Source organism: Castor canadensis, chromosome 5, assembly GCF_047511655.1.
Source record: "Castor canadensis chromosome 5, mCasCan1.hap1v2, whole genome shotgun sequence".
NCBI classification, from domain to species: Eukaryota; Metazoa; Chordata; class Mammalia; order Rodentia; family Castoridae; genus Castor; species Castor canadensis.
This window is the reverse complement of record NC_133390.1, coordinates 12,465,136-12,491,574: the sequence shown is the minus strand read 5'-3', so window position 1 is coordinate 12,491,574 and position 26,439 is coordinate 12,465,136. Positions and strand designations below refer to the sequence as shown.

General features: G+C 41.6%; 1 protein-coding gene across 14 annotated transcripts in view; it reads right to left on the bottom strand.

The window, feature by feature from the left end:
* Positions 1-26,439, bottom strand: part of Tiam1 (TIAM Rac1 associated GEF 1) — a 357,705-nt gene that overhangs the window by 91,414 nt on the left and 239,852 nt on the right. For all 14 annotated transcript variants that reach the window (XM_074072823.1, XM_074072826.1, XM_074072830.1 and 11 more), the window contains 3 exons: positions 21,431-21,878; positions 15,787-15,959; positions 778-1,002 (listed from right to left, as the gene is read on the bottom strand). In XM_074072823.1, coding sequence (XP_073928924.1) covers positions 778-1,002; positions 15,787-15,959; positions 21,431-21,878 — 846 coding nt within the window. The remainder of the gene's footprint in view (positions 1-777; positions 1,003-15,786; positions 15,960-21,430; positions 21,879-26,439) is intronic.

The window sequence follows — 26,439 nt, the reverse complement described above, 5'->3', positions numbered from 1 at the left end:
CAGGTGCCAGTGGCTCATGCCTATAATCTTTGCTGCTCAGGAGGCAGAGATCATCACAGGATCATGGTTTCATGCCAGTCCAGGCAAAGGGTAAGATCCTATCTCAAAAGATACCCAACACAAAAAAGGGCTACTAGAGTGGCTCAAGTGGTAGAGAGCCTGCCTAGCAAGTTTAAAGCCCTGAGTTCAAGCCCCAGTACAAAATAAGTAATCTAGTAATGATTTAAAGAATATGAAAGGATGTGTGTAGGTTCTCTGCAAATACTATGCCACTTTATATACAGGCCTTGGGGCATCCAAGACTCTACTAGAGTCTTAGAACTCATCCCCTATAGATACAGACAGCTATATAAATTTTTTAAAAACATATTTTATCTTTCCCAAATTTAGAATTCTAATTTATTGAGGAGTCACAGTTCACTCTCCCACTGTGGCTTTAGCTTGAAGTCAACCTGATATTATGGGGGGTGGGGGGAATCACAGTTTATAATTAAACAGATCCCATAGACTTGTCCACTATTGGTGTGAGCCAGAGGCTCCTCTACCAAAGTTCTGTTGTCTGTTCAATGTCACATTGTTCCCTTTAGTTCATAGCAATCCACTGTGGAAAAAAGGGAGATGAAAACTGGCAGTCACAATAATGAACTTAGCAACTGGGGGTACAGGCTGCTGCAGAGATAACTAATGATGTTTCATGATTTCAACACAGCAAAAGAAGAAAAAAATTTGTAAAGACCTAACCGAGTTTGCCCAGGTCTAAACATGAAGAACGGTTACCTGATCTAATATAGTTTTCTTCTTCTTTGAGTCAGTGACTGAAGACAGCTGCATTTCACCCATTTTCTTCATCTTTTCATCCATGTCGATCTTCTGTTCCAGCTTTTTGATTTCTGACTTGAGGAGCCGGAGTGTGTCTTCTTTGTGGTGGTGTCTTGCAACAGCAGCTGCACAGGCAGAATGGATGGCGGTGATCCAGTTTTCCAGCTCTGTCTGGCTGGTGGTCTATACGAAGAGGGTGCAAGAAGGAAGAACCACCTCTTAGGAAGTAGACAGAAACACAACAATGTATGGTCATAGAAATAGAACCTGTGAGTCAAGGTGTCATGTCTTGACATCCCATGGATAAAGCTATCCTGACCTCCTCCTTTAAGAAATCAACGAAATAAAGTCCTCAGGTCCCCCATTCTCCCCTAGCCCCCAAGGGCCACCATGAATGAAGCCACCATGCCTGCCCACCCAACATACTTATGGAACTCACTTGTGTATGTGAGACTTCTACACAAATAGTTTGGTTTCTAGTTAAAGAGGATGGCTGCAACCAGTCAGTTATAACATGTAATTGAGGGCCAAGGGACATTAATGCCCAGCAAATTACTACAATTCAAATCCAAATGGTCCTATCCCAATGCTAAGCAGCTATGACAAAACAAGGGTTGGGAAAGAGGTTCAAGGCAACCAGAAGCAACCATGTCTTACAGGACCCCACAGATGCATCCACAAATAGCAGTCCCCCAGCAATGCTCCATGTGCTAAGAATGGTCTGCCCAAGAAGAAAATTAAAATGATGTTAGGTGATACCCACTGATGGACAAGTGGGACAAGTCCCACTTCAAGTGGGAGTGGTATAGGTCAAAGATGCTCTGAATGGTAAAACAGTCTTAGGGAGACAGTTCATGTATAGTAACTTGCTGTCAATGATTCTGAAGGAACTCAAATGCATTTGCAATTAAGGAAATTACCAGGTATGATCTCAAGGTCAGAGAAGTTATTAAACACTCAGAAGGTTAGCCCACCTAAAGAAATACTCTGTTCTTCCACTCCCGTACTGAAGTAGCTACTAACCCCATTTTTCAAGCACAAAAACCCTAATTTTTTCTTTGATACAAGTTTTCTAGCTCATTGGAGTGATGGCTTACAAGTAAAATTCTCCTACCAGGACTCCACCAGTGTATTTATTCCATGCTGCCTGGTAGCTACAGTGTTAGTCAAGAGACCACTGTAGCTACCCTTATTATTTCTGAATCCTAACTGTTTTGTATTCCATCAAAGAAATTGCATCAAACACTGGACAAACCTAAATGACCTGGCAATTATTAAGCTTATGAAAACTGCCAGTGAATAAAGACTTTGACCATATATCCATTCTCGTAAAGGATTAGAGGAAGTATAAGCTGATGAGCAAATGGAGTTGCTGTGAGGTCTGAGTGGGATGGAGAAAGGAAGGAGAGACAGTAGAAACCACAGGTAAACATGTAGGTAGAAAAACTTAAGGGGGAAAAACAAGTAATACAGGTCTAAATGTGAAACTCAACTTTAACTCTGAAATATGCCTGAATTTGTTTTTAATATTTATCTTCTTTTGAAGGTCATTATCTTACACTTTTCTTTACATATCGCTTTGAAGTCACCCAGAGTTCAAGATCCTCCCACATATAATGAAACCAGCAGGTTCACTCCTGCCAGGACAATGTACAATGTTTGCTCTTTGGATATCTCGGTGCCTTAACTTGAATAGGTATTTTGTTAAGTGGGGCTATTTTTCCTGCCCTTTTGTTATTATTGTTTTGAGACAGGGTCTTGCTATATATCCCAGGCTAGGTCTGAACTCACAATCCTCCTGTCTCAGTGTCTGGTGCTGGAATTATAAACATGTGATGGCATGTACAGCTCCATTTTTGTTGTTGTTGTCTGTTGTTTTAAAGATTAGGTAAAGAACCAGCTCAGATGGAAAGACAACTTAATAAGTATTATTCTGTAAAAAAGAACCAACCTAAAACTTCTAGTGTTGGCAACAATTTGGAGCAACCAGAACTCTTCCATGTTGCTGGATTCTCGCTGCAAAGTATATGAGTGCAAGTGTTTTAGAAAGCTGTTGTGCCCAACAGTTGAATATATGCCTGCCTTGTGATCCAGCAGACACACTCAGGGTACATACCTAACAGCACTGTATTCAGATGCTCACCGGAATGAATGTACCAGAACATGCAAGTTCTGTAATAGGCAAAGCTGGAAACTCTCCAGGCAACCACCCACAGGAGAATGGACGAACATGGGGGAGAATCACACAGTGAAATACTACACGGTGATGAGACAAATGTACAACACACATTGCAAGACCCATACATCTCTCACACACAGGGAGAGCACAACATGCAAGGGTATGTACTGTAGGATGTTATTTATATAAAGCACATACACAGGCAAAATACATACAATTAGAAACCCAGAGAGCAGTTCTTCACTGGGAAATGGGTAAGGGGAGGACAAAGAGAAGCATGGGGGGGTGGGGGTTTCTGTTTCTTGACCTGGTGCTGGTCAGGCTAGTGTGGGAGTATTCCATTTGCCAGACACCATCAACATGTGTTCCTGTCTGTGTTATATTTTAATGCAAAGTTCACCCCCCCCAAAAAAAACCTTCCATAATACATTAGCCTAATATTCAAATATAATTTTGCACTACCTGTCTTAAAAATATTATATTGCAGATTCTATCTTTCATTAAAAATTGTCCCAGCAAGACTATATAAAGGAAGTTCCAAAAGCAGGACCTTTTCAGAAAGGTCTTCCAAGTACTGATGGCACTTGATAAATAACTGATTTTCTGGCCCAAAACATGCTTTATGATTTCTATGCAGAGTACAAAAGAATAAGGAGATTTTAGACAGTGAGGAGCTGGCATTACACCCACTAGACAGTGTGCTGACATCCACATGCCACCCTACAGAGCCAGCCTAAGCCATTAAGGAGAAACCATACCTTGTCCACAAACACCTGGTCCCTCCATGTCCATTTCCCCAGGAAAAGCCTCTCCGATCTCTGCCTCAGTTAGACCCCACCAACCCTCATTCTTGAACGTACAGAATAAAGAAATGAAATGATTAGAATACTGACATCACAGCTGAGGAACAGAAGGAAGGACCTTCAACTGTTGATGGCAAGCTCTTTGAAATACATGCTATGAACTTAAATCTTTAAATAGAAATATTCATATAGAAGAGGTCTTGTTGACCAAGTTACAGATGGCAAAACAAAAGTGTAAAAAAATCTGGGAGGGCACAGTAATTTATTATAAACACCAAACTGGCAATCCTGTACTTTTTATATTGTCAGTTGGGCAACGGTGGTTCACACCTATAATCCTAGCCACTCAGAAGGCAAAGATCAGGAGGATCGTGGTTCAAAGCCAGCCCATGATAAGTAGTTCTAAAAAACTATCTTGAAAAAATCCATCACTAAAAAAGGGCTGGCAGAGTGGCTCAAGCAGTAAGAGCACCTGCCAAACAAGGGTGTGCCCTGAGTTCAAATCCCAGTGCCAGCAAAAAAAAAAAAACTGCCATTTGTTTCTCTTTCTTTTCTAATATGACACACAGATCTTCCTCCAAGCGCTTGTCAATTACGCTCTCTGAATTCCAGAAATATGGAAGGAGGGACTTTTCCTGCCCCATTTAAAGCCAGGCACAGCCATGTCACTTGGCTTTGCTCAATGAAATGTGAATAGGAGTGAAATGTGTCACTGTACCCAACAACAGCCTGCCTTACCCCATGCTGTCCTTCGACCTACAGTCATAAAAGCATGTGTCAAGAAGGAGATCCTGTCCACCTGGCTCTCATGGTGTCTAAGAAGTAGAGACCCCATAGCCAACCTCCACCAGACACTTGGCGGGAGTGAGAAGGTGCACTGTCACTGAGCATTGAGGGTTGCTCCTCACTGCAGCATAATCTAACACATCCTAACTGATATTCTGGCCAAGAGAGAATTACATCTCAAAACAAAGAAATCAGTATGACGTGCTTTTTTTCTTTCTTTCTTTCTTTTTTGGTGCCTCATCCATGTTACTCAAGCTCACTGTACCACTGGGCCACATCCCAGCCACTTTTAATCCCAAGACAGGTCACAACTGGATACGTTCTGTACAACAGTGCCCTTTTGCTCTCTCCCCTTAATGAAATAGGGACTCACCTCTACATCTCTCCCCTGAGGACCTCAGCCAAACACAGCCAAGAGCAACCTGGTCCATTCTGATGTGAGTGAGGTTATGTTTGTCTCTCATTAAGAAGTGGAATGAAAGACGCTGACACCAGTAGAAGTAAAACGTCATTTAAAAAACGACTACTTAATTTTAGCAAAGGAACTATCCTGGAACTTCTCTATTTAAAAGAAAGTGGAAGCTTCCATGGGCTGAGGATAGGAGGAATGGAGTAGCAGCTTTGCAAGATGAAAAGGAGTTCTGGTGACAATGCAGCCATATGTAAAAGGACACAATGCTCTTGCACTGTACATAGTAAAGATAGTAAATTTTACAGTATGTGTATAACACTACAATTAAAAAGAAGAAAGAATCAAAAATAAAATAGAACAAAAGAAACAGAAAGGGTGAAGAAAAATCATGTCGATCCCTGAACGCTAGAGAAACATAACTACTCAGAAATACGTGATGACAGATTTATGAAAAATTTAGCCATCAGCCCTTTTAACCATTAAGTATGTCTCAGTCCTCTAAACTCTTTTAAAACCTGTCAGTGGCTGAAGGCAGTTCCATTAGAGAGAAATTTTGCTCCTGCTGCCCTGTCTAAATAAAACAGCAGTCCCTGCCTTTCTCTACCATTACGCCAAATCAATTTCGAAGAGCCACAATTCAGTAAATGAGCTTTTCAGCAAAGTTTGTACTTTTGAAATGGCACACAGGGAGCTGCGTGTGATGAGAGGGAGGGAGAACTCTCCACTGACTGCTCTCAACAGCTAGTTAAGGGGAGAAAAGTCTTGAAACATTTATGACAGTTCCCAGGCTTAACAGTTCAGAGCTGATCATGGCAGACTGCTAACTTGTTCTCCAGGTGGCCTCTCCAGCATCTAAATTCTGACACTGAGAAGAGGCTGTTCAAGTCACTAACCTTGCATCACCTCCTTAAACCAGGCAAGGTTAGTTAGGGACAGCAGGTGTAAGAAAGGCAGGAAGGAGAGACCACCTGATGGCATCCTCTTGACCTCTTCACCAGTCATCACCTTCCATTTAAACAAATGGCACTGAACAGATAGGGAGATAATTATGTGAGTCTTCCTCCACCTTCTACAGGTGCCTATAAATACTGTATGAAGTTCAGTGAGGGGAAAAGCAAAACTCTTGCCAATGGAGGAACACAATCAGAAAAAAATAACATGCATTTTGCATATGATTCCCTTTGAGCCCAGAGTTCTGATGGAGCTCAGGGCTTTACTGTGTATTTTAAAAGATCCAGCTTGAATTTCCCACTGCATAAGAGGACCCTGGGTGATTTCAGATAATCAATGGTTTGTGTGAATGGCAAGAAAAGGCAGATTCATTTTGAACAAGAGAAATACTAGAGAATATATGCCTGAAGAAACTAAAATTTGGGGTAATTTGAGTTTATGGAAGCACAAGAATAATTATACAGTAGGTTGAACTTTATGGGTTTTTTTTTTTTCATCTTAGAAGAACAAACAAGAAGGAATAAAGTTATCCATTTTTAAAAGGTTAGATCAGAATGAAGTTCCTGGGTGAATTCTTCAAAGACCTCTTTCTTGTTGGTTCTACATTTATCATATTTAAGACTTTTACTTCTATAAACCTTAATTAACGCTCCCGCTCCCACTGGAGAAGGTCATGTAACAGCACAGACACCTTACCTCTCCAGCTTTCACCCACCCGTGGCTCATTCTGGGGGAAAGGGAAGTTCCAGATTCCAGGAAGCCAGACACCAGAGAGGGAGGAGATCTTTGATGTAACAAGGAAATAAATGGAAGTATGCACCATAAATGGAAGCCATAGGATTCTGGAAGTTGAGAAGGCCACAAGAAAGACCAGCAACTATTGTCCACAGGAGTCCCTCTACAAAAGGCCATTGTTTAGGCTATGAGAACTCCCCAGGAGTTGACAATGTATACATGTCCATGTAAATAGACGATGGTCTCACACATGAATATGACCAGGAAGTCTAAGAACACCAAGCATTTGATGAAAGCCTCCAGCATGAAAGGCAGAGAGCAAAGCAGGAGGAAGAAAAGGATCGGAAGAGAAGAAGCAAGGCCTTCCTACAATCCACAGCATCCTCCAGTCACAAGAGAACCTAAATCCAGAAATAAACAAAAGGAGAGGGGAAGCAGGGGAAAGAAGGCAGAGAAGGGGAGAGGAGGGAAGGCTTTCAGAAATTAAAAAACAGCCAAAATTATTTCAATAGGAGGCAAATCACTACAAGCACCAGACTACCACTGGTCAGGAACTGATTCAAAATGCTTCAAAAAAGAAACTAAAGAAAATCAGAATTGAGAATGAAACCAGAAAATACTTGAAAAATATTAAATAAAAATGAAAGTAAAGACATTTTCAAATATGCACAACTTTACAGGAAATTTCCTATTTAAATAAAAGATGACTTGAGATCCAGGAAGGTAATAAAGGGAACTCCGAGGTGACTGTATGAGGCCCAGAGGCAGTCGCACAGGAGCAGGAGGACAGAGGGCCAAGGAGGGCCGGCTTCAAAGGAAAACCAGCACTGACTTGACCAACACACTGCAGACTTAGAAATGATCATAGCTACTACATCACCAGAAAAACAGCAAACTGGGGGAAGGGGAAAGGGATGGACAATGAACGGAAAGACTGTCATTTACTACTGAAAAACACAAACAAGCAATTGTTCAAGAAATGAAACAAAATCATGATGTACGTGTATGTAGGAGCTAATAATATTTATATGGTCATAACAGCACAGGAACAGTGACTAGTGATTTAATTCTAAATCTTCATATAACTATATATCACTCATAACAAAAGTCAGTACAGTAGCCTCTCCTCATCTGCAGGGCAGATGTTCCAAGACCCCCACTGGATGCCTGAAACCACAGATAGTGCTAAACTCTCTCTATGTAATGTTTTTTCTTGTACATACATACCTACGATAAGGTTTAACATATAAACTAGGTACACAGTAAGAGAGTAACAACAATACGTATTAATAAAATAGAATAATTATAACAATATGCTATAATAAAATTTATATAAATTTTAGGAGTTATTTATTCTAGAATTTTCATTTTATATTTTCATACCATTGACCACAGGCAACTAAAACCGTGAAAACCAAAAATGCAGATAATGTGAAACTACTTTAGTGGATCCATCTTAGAGGCTTGATCCCAGGGTGGCACTACTGGGAAGTGCTGTGGACCACTGGGAGGTAGAGCCTAGTCCTCAGGTCACTGAAAGAGTGACTTCAGAATGAATTCTGGAACTCTGTTCATCTTCTCTCTCCTGTTTCCTAGCTCAAAATATGACCAGGTGCTCTGATCAGCATTCCCTCTATGATGTGCTGCTCTTGCCAGAGGCCCACAGCATTGAAACAACCAGATCCTGGACTTGGATCTCCAAAACTGTGACTGAAATAAACCTTCTTTTCTTCAAAAGTAGCCTGTGTCAGGTATTTAGCTGTAGTAACAGAAAGCTAAAAAAATGTGCCTCTGTATTGTACTTGAAATGTGTGGGAAACCAGAAGGGCACATCACACAACTGATTTTCATTTTGATTTGATCCATTTTGCACTGCAACATCGTACTCTTCATCAGTACTGCCTGAGAGGTGGGGTGATAGGGTTCTGATCAGGCCAATGCTTTCCCTGAAATTGTCAATGTTCCTGCTGTGGTTTGGCTCTGCCAAAACTCAAACTGAAGCTTGGTCTCCAGTACAGCCACGTTGGGGTGGGGCCTAGTGGGAATGTTTGAGTCATGGGAGGTGGAGCCTCCTGAATGGATTAACACCATTGTTGCACGAGTTCTTGTTCTCATGGGGCTGGATTAGTTACCATGAGGGTGGGTTATGATAAAGTAAGTCCACGCCTCATGCCCTCCCTCTTCTGCTCATGCCCATTTGTCCTTCTGCTTTCCAGCAAGTTCAAAGACACAAAGCCATCAGCAGAAGCTGGGCAGATGCTGGTACTATGTTCATGGACTTCCCAGCCTCCAGAATCAGCAACAAAACAAATCTCTTTTCTTTACAAATTACTCGGTCTTTGGTTCTCTAGTATAGCAACAGAAAAGGAGCTATGACCTTTACCATTTGGCACTTGGAAAGGGCAGTCCAGTCCTCACACTGTTTCTCTTCTTTGGGAGCTTTCTAACCCCGTATTCCATATGTGACGTCAATAAGACACATTAAGATCATGGACTTAAGTATATGGCTAAAGGGTGATTCCTGCCAACATGGGTAGTATTTCTTTTCACTAGACTGAATAAGACTGGGCTACCAGAATGGTCCTGACAAGCTTATCTGGAGTGAGTCAAATTCTTTATATAAAGAGATAAGGGCACCACAATAAAACATCTGTCCAGGCCTCCCACACCTCCTATAGGGGGTCCTTCTCTACAACGAGAGGACACAGGTACAGACTAAGTTAATACATAAATGAACAAAGAAAAGGAAGACCTCAGATTCAGCCTATCATATCTAAGGATAACATGAAGAGAGTTATAAACAGGCCAAGCCTTGTGGCACATACCTGTAATCCCAGCACTTGGGAAGCTGGGATTACAAAGCAGGATTATAAACCAGCCTGGGCTACCTAGCAAGCCACTATTTAAAACAAAACTAGCACAGATCGGGGCAATGGAACTAATGTACAATATAAGCCTAATCAGAATTGTCATTATGAATCCCCTCCTCTACTATGAATATATTGTAATTAAAAGAATTAAAAATAAATGAATAAAACAAAGTAAGCAAGCAAATAAACAAAAACTAATCCTCTACCCCCCAAAAAAGAGGGCTGCAAACACCAGGGAAGATTAGGATCCAAGATGATTTCAAAGAGATTCATTATAAAACCAAAATCCACAAGGATAATATTTCAAAGAAAAAAAGTTCTATGTTTCAGTTTAGGGGGAAAAAAAACCCCACAAAATAAGAAGAGGAAGACTTCACTGGGTAAGAGTAGATACTAGAGTTCCAAGCTCAATATGAACAGTATGGTGTAGTTTCTAATAAATTAAAGGAATTGTCACTGAACTGTGGGCTGTGTGGGGCTGACCACAGGAGGACAGGATACCACGTTCCTGAGCATGTCTACAAGGAGAATGGCTCAGGAATCTTAGGCAGGGTGCCCCAAACAAGAGATGTGGCAGGAAGTAAGTAAAAGCTGTTTTCAAGCATCAAAGGCTAGGAAAAAGATAAGCAGCAGACCTGCAGGAAATTCTGGGGGTGAAGATGGAAACCAGAAAGATCATATTATCTCAACAAAGAATTTTCTAGGAGTTACTGCTGACTAACAAAACAGATGGTTGAGAATCTGGGAGCTCCCCAGGAGTGGGAGTGGTGGCCAGTGGGCAGGCTGACCTGTTGGCAGGCCTTGCAGAGACGGTGCCCACCTTGAGAGAGGGAGACTGGATTTCAGTCCATTTATGTCCAAGATGCAAAATCTTTGCTATCAAGTTCACTCGTCTTTTTGTGAAAGAAGGTTTCCAGGATTTTCCTAACCTGGCTTCCCTTATCCTGGGCACCTGCCAATGACCTACCTCAATTCTGACACATAAACCCAGATGTGCCACTCCAAGACAGATCTCCAGAGCCTGGTAAAACTCAAAACTTACTTACACTATTCACAGTGAAGTCACCACACTCAACTTCTGTAGAGATACTTACTTAGGAAGAACACATTTATTACTAAAGTGCTAACTGCTACTAACACTTGTTAAAATTTGCTATCAGACATTTAACTGCAGTATCATATTTAGTCTGCAGATCAACATAACAGTATAGTTACTATTATTATTTTTACAAGTCTCTTTTTAATATGCACAAAATACCCTGGTACAGTGACTTCCTAAATGATGGGGAAATTTTCAATGGAAGGAAAGGCAATCACCACCTAAAGATAATTATTTTCTTCATTCCTTTACATATATTTGTGCATGTGATTTTCTATTCAACCAGGCCTTGTTCTTACCCTGTTTGGTAACTATGTTCCCCAGACATTTGACATAGAAATTAAAAACTCTTATTAGGATATGTTACCCTGCAAGTGGCTGAGCTGTTTTGGAATTGTGACTTCTCCAAGTAATAGACAAATGAAGGCCCAACGGGAAATTGTACTCTGTAGGTGGCAAGTGCTGTCTCTGGCACCAAGTTGGAGGAAAATAGTCTAAAATAGTTCAAGTACAGGAGCTGTGGTCTTACTTTGTAGATAGTATAAAACTTCTTCTATATAAGCTGCTTTCACAACCAGGCTTATTTTCACTCCCACCCTACACACAAAACCCCTTTTCTACTTTTGCTGGTAACATGGATCTCCTTTCCAGGGGCAAATCTGTGGGTATCTGAGTAACAGCATCAAATCAGCAGCATACAGGCTCTGTAAAGTGTGCACTGAATTGCACCCTGGGGCTAAAATAACCTAAAAATTATTTCCATAATCATGGTTGATCTCCCGTGCTTTAACCTCACCCCCTACACACATAGGTTTCTTTCAAATTCAGTCCCTCTAGAGTTATGTGGATTACAATAAGTAGAAAGCAGAAAATGCCTTCATGGTTCCCAAACAGCAGTAATTTCCTCTGAAAAGGTTCATTTTGTGCTTTATCCCACATAAGTAGCATAAAAATTTCCCATAACAAGAAGACATAGAGGTTTCCATGAATAAGGTCTTATGTTACCACAAAAGAATTTTATACAATGTGACCTACTCGGTACTTAGAATCTACTAGCAATTTTATGGCCACCAAAATCCTTTCAAAGGGAATTCATACCAGAGGTGTATAAGGAAAAAGAGGAGGCCTTCCTGAAATCAATCAGATATTCAACTAACCTGAGGGTTGTGGTTTAGAAACATTCCCAATGAATAGCTTAATTGAAGAGATGAGAAAAAGTTGTTCACTTATCACTGTAGCCATTGATTCTTCGCCATGTCCTTCTCAGAGTCACTAATAGGATAAATATTGTACTTAGACCATAGGGGGCTTTGGGAAAAGAGCAGCATGGTTTAAATCCAACCCTGACATTCAGCAACTATGTGACTTGGCATCCATTACTGCTTTTGTAAGCCTCAGCTTTACCAAGTGAGGTACATAATCTACATGAGTAAGTTAAACTAGTGATACACAATCAACTCACTACAGCTCCATGAAATAAATATGATTCAAGCCGTGAAACACTTTCAAAACAAGGGCTCAGTAAAAAGAGTTCTGTTATTAGAACGCTGCTATTGTCAGAGTGGCTAGGCATTCGCTCGTGTGCAAGATTTCCAGTTAATAAAAAGCTGTACAGAAAAACAACAGTTTATAAGATGTATAGACGAATATTTTCATGAGCTTAGAGCATGAAGATTTTAAAAAAATAGGATACTTGAAACACAAAACATAAGGAAAACTTGAGAAATGAGAATACATTAATTAACATGAAAGGTTTTGTTCCAAAAGTGGACATCTTTAAGGGAGCCAAAACAAACAAACAAAAAGATGTAAATACCTGCCATGAATCATGAAGAGGGAAACCAATGGAAAACAGGCAGGAGATGGAAATAATGCTTCACAAAAGCAAATGCTATTGAAATGGCCATTAAACACATGAAAATATACACACCTGTAATTCTTCCTCTCAGGAGGCTAAGGCAAAAGGATTGAGAGTTTGAGGCCAACCTAAGCTACATAGCAAGAGTCTGTCTCCAAAACAACAACACAGAAAAAAAGTTTTAAAAAACACATGAAAATGTGCTGAACTTTACACTAAAAGCTTAAAACAGGAGGAAAAAAAGAAGAAAATAAATCTGACAATGCCATGTGTTGTCCCAAGCTGCTCTAGGGCAAAATATTTTAATTATTTTAGAAACTGGCAGTATTTAGTGAACCTGAACATGGACTGGCCCCATGACCTAGCAATGCCATTCCCAGGTATCCAGCCAAGAGAAATGTGGACAAATACATCCCAAGAATAGATCCCATTGTGACTAATCTCAGACCTCATTTTTGCAAACAGTCTTTACTCCAATGGCACTTCTGATAAACAATCAGAGGCAATTATTTAACATCACAGCTGCTTAAGGCAGTGATAGAAGTTGGGTCAAACAAGAAGTTGATCGAGAAACTTAGAAAAGGAAAGGAACAAGATTTCTACTGGGGGTTTTGAATAGCTCCGGCATAGTTTTGGGAATTTAGAGTGTCACACACATGCACTGAGCTGTGCTTAAGCCCAGGAAGCCCTGAGATGGCCCTAAACTCACCCTCTGACTGACCACATGGCTCTGTGAAAGCACAGCTGAAAGGTAAAGCAGAGCTGAGAATAAGCAGCGCCAGCACTGAAGACATGATTCACAGAGCATACTTCTGTCTTCAAAAAGGTGGGGAGACTTAAGGCTCTGACCACTCATTTCCTGACCACTAAATGAACTCAACAAGACATCAGTGGCCATATCCAACAAGGCACAAATATTTTCCGAATTTCAGGAGTCACTATACAAATAAGCACCACCACCACCAGTGATCTACAACCTGGACTGGGATCTCCTATAAAGGCTGCCATATCATAGTATTTAAATGTATGGTTTCCAACAGAAACGTAAAGTATAAGACAGGCAAAGGAACAGCAAAGTACGGTCCATACACAGAAAATGAAGCAGTCAGCAGAAACTGACTGAGGAAGTTAGATGTTGTGTATGCTAGACCAAGACTTTAAATCAACTATTTTGGATATATTCAAAGAAGTAAAAGACAACACATCTGCAGAAGTAAAATGAGAATAATATCTCCCCAAATAGAAAACACAGATTTTTTTTTAAAAAGAATAACAAATTCTAGAGATGAAATGTAAAAATAACCACAAGGGTTCAACAATAGATTTCAGTTGGCATAAAACAAAAAATCAGTGAATCTGAAGCATATCAATTGAGATTATCCAGTCTAGGAACAGAATTGAAGATGAATGAAGAAAAGTGAACACGATCTTAGAGATCTATAGAACACCACCAAGCATACTAATGTAAACCCTATACAGGTCACAGAAGGCTTGGAGAGAGAGAAATGGACAGGAAGACTGAAGAAATATCTAAAAACTTTCTAAATGTGACTTACAGACACACATATATGAAGCACAATGTATTCCAGGTAAAGTAAGTTCAGAGATTGATATCTAGACAAATTACAATCAAACTATTTAAACAAAAAGACAAATCTTCAAAGAAGCAGAGGAGAAACAACTCATCATATGAATGAGACGGCCACAAGTTTAACAGTTGATTTCTCCAAAGGAACTATAGAGGCTAGAAGGCAATAGAATAACATTTTCAAAGCACTGAAATAAAACTACCAGTTAAGAATACTATATCTAGCAAAACCATCCTCAAAAATGAAGGAGAAATTAAGTCATTCTCAGATAAACAAGTGCCCTGGCTTGGATGATGAAAGGTATATTCACTCTATTTGATTAGTAAGCTGATGTGAAAGTAGAAGGAATCAGACAGAGCCTGAAATTTCTTTTTCTTGTCCTGGGCAGTGGTTACATATTTACTTTGTGATAATTCATTGAGAAGTATGTTTATGTTTTGTGCATCCTTCTTTCTATGTGGTTTACATCACAGATTTTTTTTTAAAGTCACAGATACTTTGTCTTTATAAAAACAAAATTACCGTGGACGCCTGTAGCTAATGCCTATAATCCTAGCTACTAAGGAGGCAAAGATCAGGAGGACTGCGGCTCAAAGCCAGCCCAGGCAAATAGTTTGGGAGACCCTATCTCAAAAGAAAGGGCTGGTGGGGTGGCTCAAGGTGAAGGCCTCGAGTTCAAACCCCAGTACTGCAAATAAATAAATAAATAAATAAAAATTACCAAGTTATACTTCTTACTTTAACTGCCCAAATAGAAATGACTTTATAGGCCAAAGCAAAAACTTGGTGAAATAAGCTATTTCTTCCTCCATATCTTTGTTCTGGGTCTTTCTTTGCATGAAATCTTCTGATTGTCCTTTTCACACAATTTATCTATGCTCTTCCTTTAACAGTCACTATCTGGACTTAATACATTGTAAAGATTTGTCCCTCTGTGACCCCTATTATATAGAAGCACTTTTAAAATCTGAAGTTATTCTTAATAGCATGATGCAAAGCATTTAAAGGAAGAAGCATGGAATAAAAGTTTGAGAAATTAGCTCATTAATGAAATAAAAGAGGAAAGTCTTCCTAATAAAAGTCACAAAAAGTTCTTGCAGGGTATATTATAACTGACCAAATTCAAAGAACTTCCTATAAAAGAAACGTTCACCAGGAAGCAAAGAAGTATTTAAAAAAAAAAAAAAAAATTCACAGTGAAGCTTCAAGAACGGTAGATAGAAAGTTCTGCTGAGGAAGAGAAACTATTTAGGGACAGCCAGTCCTTTCTGAGATACCACTATTTTTCCTTATGATTAATATTAGAAGAGAACATATTATGATAAAAAATTTTGACAGCTCAAATCATGTCTAAATTAAGGATCTCATGAACCCTTTCCAAAGTGCTACCCAAATGCTACAGAAGCTATGCTAAGAAATCCTTCAGCCCACATCAAACAAGACAAGTTTCTCAAATCCAGCTCAGAACTCTCCTCGGGCTTTCAGCTGAAACCCCCTGAGTGAGATCGCTCATTCCTGGAATTCATCACATATGTTTATTGTGTCATTCACCATTTTGGTTTCTGCCATGCACAACAGATAAATACCCCACTAAAAAGAAAAACTAGGGCAGGGCACTTAGACAAGAGAGAAAGGTGTCCCATGCAAACCTTAGAAATGTCCTGCAAAGGAAGTATCCAACAAACCTGAAAGAGGAAGGCGTCACCCAAGGAATTGCTGAGGCAGAAGACAAAGTCCTTCTTGGGGTGCTCAGGCACAGCCTGCACAATACTGTTCTCCACCCAGACAGCGTGCTTGGGGGTGCTGTTGTGGTCTATTCCACACCTGCCATCACTTTCGTAGAAGAAGAGCGTGCATCCTGAGGAAACAGAACGGACGTCTGCGTGAGGATTTCATTCTGGCCCTATGAAAGGCTTCAATGGAAACAATACTTGTCACCAGGAAAGTGTGCTGGGAATTAAAGTGTGTGGAACCCAGGAAGTAAAGAGGATGGGGCCATGCTTATCCTCTAAAGGTCTTGAGTGGGCCTAAAGAAACGTAAAGATTTTAAACCACAGCTCCTAGACTTGCAAAAGACTCCTTCATGCATGTCCTTACGTTCTTTAAGACACTTACTTTCTGTGTTAGACTGTTATTTTTTGTTTTGTTTTGGTGGGACTGGGCTTTTAACTCAGGACTTCACACTTGCAAAGCAGGCTCTCTACTTGAGCCATACCTCCAGTCCATTTTGCTCTCGTTATTCTGGAGGTGAGGGTCTCTTGAACTATTTGCCTGGGCTGGCCTTGAACCATGATCTTCCTGATCTCAACCTCCCAAGGAGTTAGGATCATGGCTTAGATTGTTTTGTTATAAGTGTTCTTACTCAGGTGTACGAGGTCATGAGGCCCCTTTTCTCAGGTGATTACACACACAGGTCTACAGGTTCTACAAGACCAGAACATTACCTAGCACTGTGTAAAGACAGACGGTCATTTCTATTCTACTGGACTCTGTTTGCAGTATGTATCCACACGACATGCAACCAGGACATGCCAGAAAATATACTGGGTTTTTGGACCATACTCTTGGAGAAAACAATAAATAATACTTGGTTTAGACACTTCAGAGTAACAAAAGAAATTATAGATGTCCTTGTTCCTTCCGAAAGAAGAAATGTGTGGCACACACATGAAGGTTTAGGGGAAGGGAGAGTCCTGGTTCATACTTAATGGCACTATGAAACTAATGAGACAGCAGCAATAGAAATATTTCATAGGTTTGTGGTAAAGTAGCGTCAAGAGATTTCGCCTGTCATTACCCTAACGAGAAGCTCACCATGAGAGCAACCGGTAGCTGAATACATCCTCTCAACTAGATCATACCAATTTCTTGGGAAGCCTGAGTTCACTTCAGAACTCTAAGTCACTGAGTCAACTCCCAGCGTCTTCCTCACAATGAGCAAGCATCACTCTTCATGGGAACTGGAAAGCCCTTGAAAGTACAATCTAGTCAGTTACAATGTAAGTCTGAAAAGGAAATTTGCTCATATGCAATGAGTCATGGAGAACAACGAAGACCGATGGAAAAGTCACACTGCAATGTGACATTGCAAAGATAATTTTTCCTAGCCCGTAATATTTCCTATTACCATGCAACACCTGCGGAACACAACACCCTAAGCAGAACTCAGTGTAGCACACTGGGGGGCACGGGCCACTCATTTCACATTTTCTTCCCCTTGTCCCAGCTCACCCGTGGCACGGTGCTCCTGAGTTTCAGGATTTTATAACTGTTGTTCTTGTCTCCGTAACTCAGGAGTCTCTGTTATTCCTTCTACCAATTCAACTTGCATTTCTTCTTTTTTAAGGATCAAGTCCTCTACTAATGTGTTGTTTTTTTTTAGGATAAAACTTTATGGTGTGCATGGTTACAAATTTTTAGTAAAGTTAATAGAGTGGTTTTTTAAATTTTGTGTTTAAAAAGTGTATACTTGAGTTTAAATAAATACTGCTCAGTGTTCTGGCCTCAATTCTATTTTGCCCATAATCCCTGCAATCTTGAAGATCTGAAAGATTTTTCAGGAACACTTACATCAAAGAGCAAAATCATCTGTACCTCCTATTTCCACTCTTTAAAAGAAAATGAAAATGAAAGGGTGGCTCTTTTTGCTTCTAAATTAAAGGTTCTCATGGTGGGGAAAATTGGAGACGCCTGCAGACATTTTTGGTTGTCACAACTTGGGGGAGATGTGCTACTGTGGTATCTAGTTGGTGATGGCAGGTACTATGGTTTGGATCTTAAATGTCTCCCAAAGGCTCATGTGTTTGGAGCCTGGTCCCTAGGGATGGTGCTATGGGAGGTGATGGAAGCCTAAAGAGGAAGAACTTAGTGGGAGGTCTTTAGGTTCTTGGAGGTATGTCCTTGCAGGGGATAATGAGGCCCTAACCCTTATTTGTTCCTTTCCTTTTTTCTCCCTGGACATGAGGCAGGCAGGCCCAGGAGAAACGAAGCCAACCAATCACGAGCTGAAATCTCCAAAACTGTGAGCCAAAGTAAATATTTACTGTTTATTGATAAGTTGTTTTTCTCAGGTATTTTGTTATGGTGAAAGTAAGCCAACCTACACAATAGGGAAATCGCTGAACAATTTACAAAGCTCTACCTCAAGGGTTATCTGAAAAAAATGCCATTAGCGCAACTGTTGAGAATGGCAATTCTAAATAATCTTGACGACTAATATGACAGTAATGATCTGCAGATGCTTGACAAGAAAGGAGCAGCACACTTTACCACAGGATGAGAACAGAGAGAGAAGTCTATGCATAACGGATGGAGAAGCATCTGTATACAGTGGTCATTGTGTGATCTTCCCAAACACCTGTTTTTATAATTTTTCAACTTTGGTTTAGAATCATCACAACACAAGGTGATTAAAATTGGCTTCTACTCAATTATCCACTTGTTGCACTTTTAAGACTAATATGAAGCAGCAAATCCAAGAACTACACACTCCCTGATAAAAGTCTCTTTACCTGTATCTTCCCTGGGTGCAATCCTTAGGTTCTTCACCTGTTCACGAAGTCACTCCAGAGACTAATTCTAGAGGAAATCGTTTTTAAAAAATTAATTCTTTTGTCTAATGTCAAAGTTTCTGCCCCAAGTTTCCAGGTGTTCTGCTTTTTCTGTTTCAATATCCAAGGGTCACTAAGGAAAAGTAAGCAGTAAGTCTTGCTTTTGAGTGGCAAGGACAAAGCCCTGAGCATGTCAACATATAATGGGAACCTGTCAGGATTAAGAAAGAAAAAGCTCAGTGACTCTGTGTCTGGGCCTGAATCCTGACATATTGTGTCACTCAGATCTGGGTCACCAGGAGAGTGCAGTTTCCCTTTTCCTTGTCTAATGGGCTCATAGGCTGTGCTCCTGAATCCCCACACTTTGGCTTCCTGTGTTATTTATTCACTAAGGAAATAACAGAAACAAAATAAGCCCTTCTGCTCTGTCAAAGTAAAAAAGAATCTCCTATTTTTATTGTGTGCCACTAACTGCTGTTCTCAAATTGAGAGTAAGACTCACTTGGGAAGTTGATTAAACCATGAATCCAGGGCCTGTTAACAGGCTAAACTGTGTCCCCACCCCCCAAATTCTTGTGTTGAATATCTAACCCCCACTACATCAGAATATGACCATATTTGTCAACTGGACCTTTAAAGAGATAATTACAGTAATGTGTGGTCATATGGGTAGACCCTCGTCTAATATGTCAAGTGTCCTCATAAGAAGATGGAATTTGGACACAGGAACAGAAGAAAGGCCATGTGAAGATACCAGAAGGTGGCTATCTCCAACTCAAGGAGAGAGGTCTCAGAAGAAACCAAACTTGCCAACACTTCGACCTCAAACTTCCAGCCTGCAGGCTTGTAAGAAAATAAATTCTTATTTACAACATCTAGTCTGTGGCGCTTTATATGGTAGTCCTAGAAAACCAATACCAGGGTCCATGTCCACACCCCAGAGGTGACTGTGAAGCAGGTGGTCTTTGAACCAGGCTTTTAAGAACTCAGCACTAATAATAAACTGAATGATAGGATGGACTGCTACAGGGAACAGAGGTACAGTAGCCAGCAGTGAGTACACCCCAGGCAGGGGGGGAAGTGGAAGAGGAGAGGGTGTCCCCACCGCTCATTCCACCTAACCATAGCAGACCATGGTCAGGGGCGTGATCCAGCCCCTCAGACACAACTTCGTAGTGTCTCCAAATTAAGCCATGGAAGGTCTCACATGAGAAAAGCCAGTAGCAGTTCTCTAAAGTGTGCCCGCAGGATGAACACTGTGTTTTGTAAGTAGGACCAATACATCAAATCATCAAAGATAATTTGCTGTAGAAATAGTTGAGCAAAAAAGACAGAAGGAGCTGAGCCCTTGGATGACTTCATGGGAAAGCCTTATCACAGAAGCCTCTGTCTGGCTGTGCCCTTGTTATTGTCTTTCTGGGTCTCTATGATATGCAACAAAGTCTACATTCTAACCAACATACTCCCTTCCTATTATATCAGGCATGGAAGCAACAGTTGACCTACAAGTAATGGGGCCCACCAAACCCTGCTTGTCCCTCAGGGATGACCTACACAGTACTCACTGCACAGGCATGATTTCACCTCATTGAGCAGAGCTCTGTGCTGGTCCAAGCCTCCATGATGAGATGTTCCCACACCAACCTCAGCTGGTGAAATCCACTTTCTGTAGCACAACTGGTCAACCCAGCTTTCTTCCCCAGCCTGCCAGCTACAACACTGTTTCAAGTCTAGTTGGTGACAAAAACTCTAAATGTACTTACGAAGTGTTTTTCTTTTTAAAACACAGAACTCACAAATGAATTAGTGTCTCCATTATGGAGAAACATGATGGCATGGGCAGAAACAGATACTTCACAAATGGGTGGGGAATAACAATGAACAGCAATATATAAAAGTATTATGGTATGGAAAGAACATATGGTGATATGTACAGCCATGTATGCATAGATCCATATTCAAATATACACAGCTGAACTATGAAACAGTGGCTTCACAAACTCATGATGGTTTAGATACTCTGTTGACATCAGGTTGAATTCTATAAAATTAGTGATATCCTTTCAATTTTTTATCTCAAAGATGATGATTTTATAGGAATCAAGCTGATGATTTTATTGGAATCAAGCTAATGATTTTCACTCCTCAACAGTCATTTTGTGAGGCACAAATCTGAATAATTAAAAAAACTGGGGGAGGGGGACTCCTCCATCAAAACTGTCATCAGAACCAGCTGTATCTATGAGCACTGCACGTGAGATGTTGTCAACATGAAACACAAAAAATAAAACATCATTTGCATGGGTGCTGGGAATTTTTGGAGTATTGATCAGTTAGGTCATACGAATGCCTAGAATGTTCTACTATACTCAACAACACTGTCTCATCCATTTAAAAATGTGTTAAGTAGCTGGGCTGGGTGGGTGGTGCATTCCTGTACTTCTAGCTACACAGGAGGATGATAATTACAAGGTCAAGGCCACCCTGGGCAACTTTGTGAGACCATGTTTCAAAATAAATATAAAAAAGAGCTTTGGGAATGCTACTCAGAGCTACACAAGAGCTCTGGGTTCAATTCCCAGTACCATTAAAAAAAAAAAAATCCTTTAGATCTTTAATCATCACCATCCTCATCCCAGGATATGATTTTTTAAATAAATAAATATGCTGAAATCATTTTATAATAGAACAAAAAGAAATCTATTTTATAATAGAACACCCATCACAGCACGGGGGTACCACAATCATCGAAGCGCGCAGCCTGGGCCACCTGCCTCACCTTTCAGGGACACCCAGTACTGCTTCCACTTCCGGCGGGTGGCCGACTCCACCTTCTTGTTCTTCTTGTGCACCAGGAAGTTCTTGACCGCCAGCGCGCCCGCCTTGCGCACGGTGCCCTGCGCGGCGGTCAGCAGGATGTCCGACTGGCCCGGCGAGCTCAGGGTGCCACTGCTGTGCTCGTCGCTGTGCGCGGAGCCCGCCTCCTCCAGGCTCTCGCTGTTGGTGGTGCTCATCTCCAGCTCCCGCCTGAAGTTCTCGTACACCCCCTGGCGAGCCGCATCCCCGGTGGAGCTGCTGCCACTGTCGCTGCCCACAAAGGCCCGGCTGGTGGGGGGTGAGTAGCTGGAGTTGGTGGCATTGGATCGCCTGGACAGGAGGTCCGTGTCGGTGGTGGCCCCTTCAATCCCACTGTCTGCAAACTCGCTGCCCTCGCCTGCATTAACATCCTTGGGAGCAGAAAGGAAAAGAGAAGACGACATGCATCACGTGGGGGAAGGAACCCAGGAGCCCCTGAAGGCCCAGCCAGGTGCTCTGGAACGCAGGAGACCCATGAGACTTGGCTGCTCTCCTGGACCGATTCCTCCTCACTCCAGCAATCCAGCGGAGCCACTCAGGAAAACAGCAGGTGCCCTGCAAGAAGCCTAACAATTTGGAAAGCTCAAGAAATAACAGAAGAAACAGGGAATACTACAAAGAGCTTATCATTTATCTGACTCGGATAATTAGCTAATCAGCTATTGAGATTCTACCCTTGCCATGCTGAGCTCCTTGCCCTCAGCCTCCCCTGCTGGCCTTGACCTCCAAGAAATCCCACAGGCAGATTAGTTATTGTTCCAAAGGTAGCGGGTTACAATGTATAACTAGGTCTTTAAGGCTGATACCTTTTTAAAAAAATAAATAAATAAAAGGACTGCTTAGGAGTCTATTTTCTAAGGAGGTGACTAAATAGACTGCTACCACACCACCTCACCCACTCACCCAGCAAGGCCCCATATCCAGAGAGCAGGCAAGAGCCCTCATGTCCTAATCAGCTTCGCTTCTTAAAACTGCTTCTCACTCTGCATTGTGCTAAATCAGTCTGTGGGGCCCAGAGTTCCAACTCAGACTCTCCAATTTCCTTGCCCTTTCAAAGCCGGGATGCTAGGAGCCTGAAGCAGGCGACTCACTGCCCCTGGGCCAAGTGACAGCTTGGGGCAACTGCCAAGATGTGGGGTATCAATTCCCAGCTGAAAAACGTTCAGAACTTCCAGAGCGCTCCAACTGAACATTTCCGGAACAGATAGGTCTATGCTCAAATCAGAATCTTAATTGTTCTAACGCACTACAGGCGTTTCCATAAACAATAATTAAATAATGGTAGTAATCGCAGGAGGGTGGTGACAGCAGTAGGACAGCTCAACAACCTTCTGGATAAGGAATGAGACTGAATTTCCTCAAAGGAAGAAAACAGGACCCCGTGTCTGACACAGACAGCAAGGTAATATACAGTCTGGGGGTTTCACAGTGTTTTTGAGCCTTTACTCTCATAAATAAGTAATTATAGTTCAGACATGTAAAAACAAAAAGGATATTATGTATTCCCAGAACAAAAGGAATGCTTTGGGCTCAAATCTTAACTGAGAGGCAATGGAGTGAATGAGCCATGACACAAACTAATGTCCTGTGCAAGGTCCAGATAGGTGCTGCACCCATATCTCCATGGGTCTCCTAATTTAGTCAATTCAAGGTTAGTGTTGTTCCAAGTTCACTGCCATGAAAACTCCTTAAGTGAGCAACTAAAACAGGTGCATAGGCAGACCTGGAAAAGAGCAGGAGGAAGAGGTGATGGAATGGTGTCAGGATGGAGTTGAGACCTCTGACAGTTGAAGGACCTAAGGAAGACAAAGAAAGCACAGCTAGAGCTCATTTGCAGACCCCTGTGCTATGGTTTGGATGTGGTTTGTTCTCCATGGCTTGATCCCCAGTGTGGCAATGATGGAAGGTGGTGGAACATTTAAGAGGTGGGGCCCAGTGGGAGGTAATCAGATAATAAGGACAAAACCCATGCACAGGATTAATGCTGGAAAACAGCCTGTAAGAGCAGACTGTTTTCCCCTCAATTTCTCTGGCTTTTGGCCTAGCCAGGTGATGTTTCTCTTACCATACACAACCACCATGATGCAACGCATCAGAGGCCAGCAGATGTTGGTGACACAATCTTATAACTCCAAAACTCTGAGCTAAATAAATCTTTTTTTTTTTTTTTTACAAATTAACCACCCTTGGGCATGTTGTTATAGCAGTGAGAAGCTAATACACCCTGTAATTGCTAGTCCCATCACTTTGTTATCTCTTCTTCTGCCTATTACAGCCATGGATGGTCATGAAGGACCCAGATCCACTTGGTAAAAATCTACGCAAATAGGAAAATACTGTTATCATTCCACATTTCTCGCTGGCAAAGATATTTATATTATTCCAACAGGGACAGTAAAGAAATTTGACAATCATTGATTGTGGATAACCATGAGTCAAAAGATGAGAAGTTTGTGATTCTCAAACTTCGAGATTTATTTTCATCTATCTCAGTTCTTCTCTGGTGATGGTTAGGTAAACATGCTATGTAATTGTACAAAGATGTGAGACTTCTCTGTAAGACAGGCAAAGGTAATCTACACCAGTCACATCCTTAGTCCACAGGAGAGACAGCAGTACAAAGGACAGAAGGCATCTTGTAACATCCAAAACAGAAAGGAACTTTGCAAAGCCATCTCCTTGATAAAAGACAAGACTATGGGGACTCAGAAAGTCACTAGTCACTAGTCACTAGTGGCAGATGGAAGGTGAGAACCTGTACTTCCAAAGTATCTTTTCCACCACTATGGTAGCACCATGGCTCAGCTATAGGTAACAACTGACCAGGTTTTGTCCCAACATTGAACTTCATGCCTTCCCCCCCTTTGCCTACCTACAATGCCTTCTAGTTTTTTTTTTCTGGCAGAAGCTGAGTGCCTGTTTGTCTATTTGCTTTGAGCTAAAACCTGACAGTGGTGGAACTGGAAGGATGAGACACAAGAGGATGAGGGAAAGACTGGTAGAGAGCTAACAGGTCAACTCTTAAAAGCATGGCTTTTAGAGTTTACTACCCTGAACTCTAAAACTCTGACCCTTTTCCAGAATACTCTCTATGTCTCTATGTAAACTACTTAAGCCTTAAGTCCCTGGAACACCTACCTCTGTGTCAGACCCGAACATCTGCTCATGCCAACTGATGCTGTAACCTTGCAATGGCCTAGGCTCCGTGTATTCAGCTCTGAGATGGTCACCAACCTGAGCAAAGATGTGACTGCTCCAGGTAGGAGGCCTGCTGGTCCCAGTTAAGCTCACATACTTTTGAAGCACACCGCTCAGTGTAATCTCTGGGGAATGCTCTTAGGTCTGTAACCCAAGATGACTCTGCTTTGTCTTCAGAAGTGGTTAATCAGGCTCCATGGTACACATTCCCCTCACTGATATGTGACTCAATCCATGGGGAAATAGATTCTGGCTGCCTTGCCCCAACCCCTGCTTAGTCATGAAGCTTGGGATGTCCAAATACCCACAGCCCATCTCAAGCGCCATGGTCAATGGAGCCAACACAGCCAGAGACACAACATTCTCTCTTCCCTTGCTGTGAAAGAAATTTTCTTGTAATCATCTTTTGGATGGGGTCTTCCTCCCGCCCACCTCAGTTACCAGGACATGTCACAACTGAGAAGTATGATTCTTCTTAGCCCCTAGAAGCACCTGAAAACTTCCAACTCTTCCCAGCTGCAAGCAATACAGGGAAACTGACACCAAGGAAGAGTAGTCATGATGCATGGGAGGTTCTGAAGTCTTTATAGCAGATACAAGACCTGTTTCTTTTGATTAGCATCTGGTTTGCCCTAGGCAACTTAGCCAAATACCAAATTTTAACTTAAAAACCAGAGGAGGATCTAGGAGGTATTGTTCAATGTTAGAGAACTTGGCTAGCATAAAAGAGGCCCTGGGTTCGATCCCTAGTGAAAGAGAGGAAAGGAGGGAGGGAGGGAAGGAAATGGAGCAAAATGGTAAGACCTTAACCAGACAGAAATAATTGCCAATATGATGCATGATCCAGTAGAGATTTCCAGAAAACAGCTCAAAATCACCTCTCCATGTTAAAGAGGACACATTTCTGATGAACAGCATTCACAGGACAGGAAGGTTCTTAAGTCCTGCTCTCCCAGGACAGATCCTCCCAACCCAGAGTTTCAGAGCACTCACCAGTTTCCATTCCAGTGACAGCTTCCCAAAATGAAAGAGTGTGTGTCCCACTGAATGCACAAGTGGCCACCTGTAGTCCCAAACATGCACCAGCTGCTGGCCAGGAGTCTTCCCAGTCATTTCAGCTGGGCAACAAATGCTTAAATGAGTTCCTACACTAAAATGAGGCAAAAACCAAAGCATGTCATCACTATCCTGGAAACTGGAGAGTCATCAGCAGACTCATAAATAATCCTAGGGAGTTGAATTCTAAAATGTTCCTCTTTCCCCGTCACATGCATCCATTCACCCCCCTGCACATGTGCATGCTGCATGCATACACACACACACACACACACACACACACACACAAATATCAAGTTTGGGCCTCAGTATTCTCTCCTTGGTATACTCAACATATTCTTTAGTAACCTCAGTACACCAAATACCAAATCTGGGTAAATTACTCTGCACTAATCTGTGTCTCAGTTTCCCCACCTGTATAATGCTTTCAGCAACAGTGTCTACTTTTTGTTTTCACTGCCAGAGATCACACTGTGGGCTTTGCCCATGGTAGCAAGCACTCTACCACTAGCTATTGTCTACTTAATCAGATACTTTATATAACACTATCAGATAGTTAACCAGCAATAGTATCTAGAACTGTGCTCAGCACACAGGACCAACTAAAAAATGTTAACCATAATTACTATAATCTCTACCTTCAGTCCTCCTTCCATCTCAGCCCTGAGCTCAGCTACT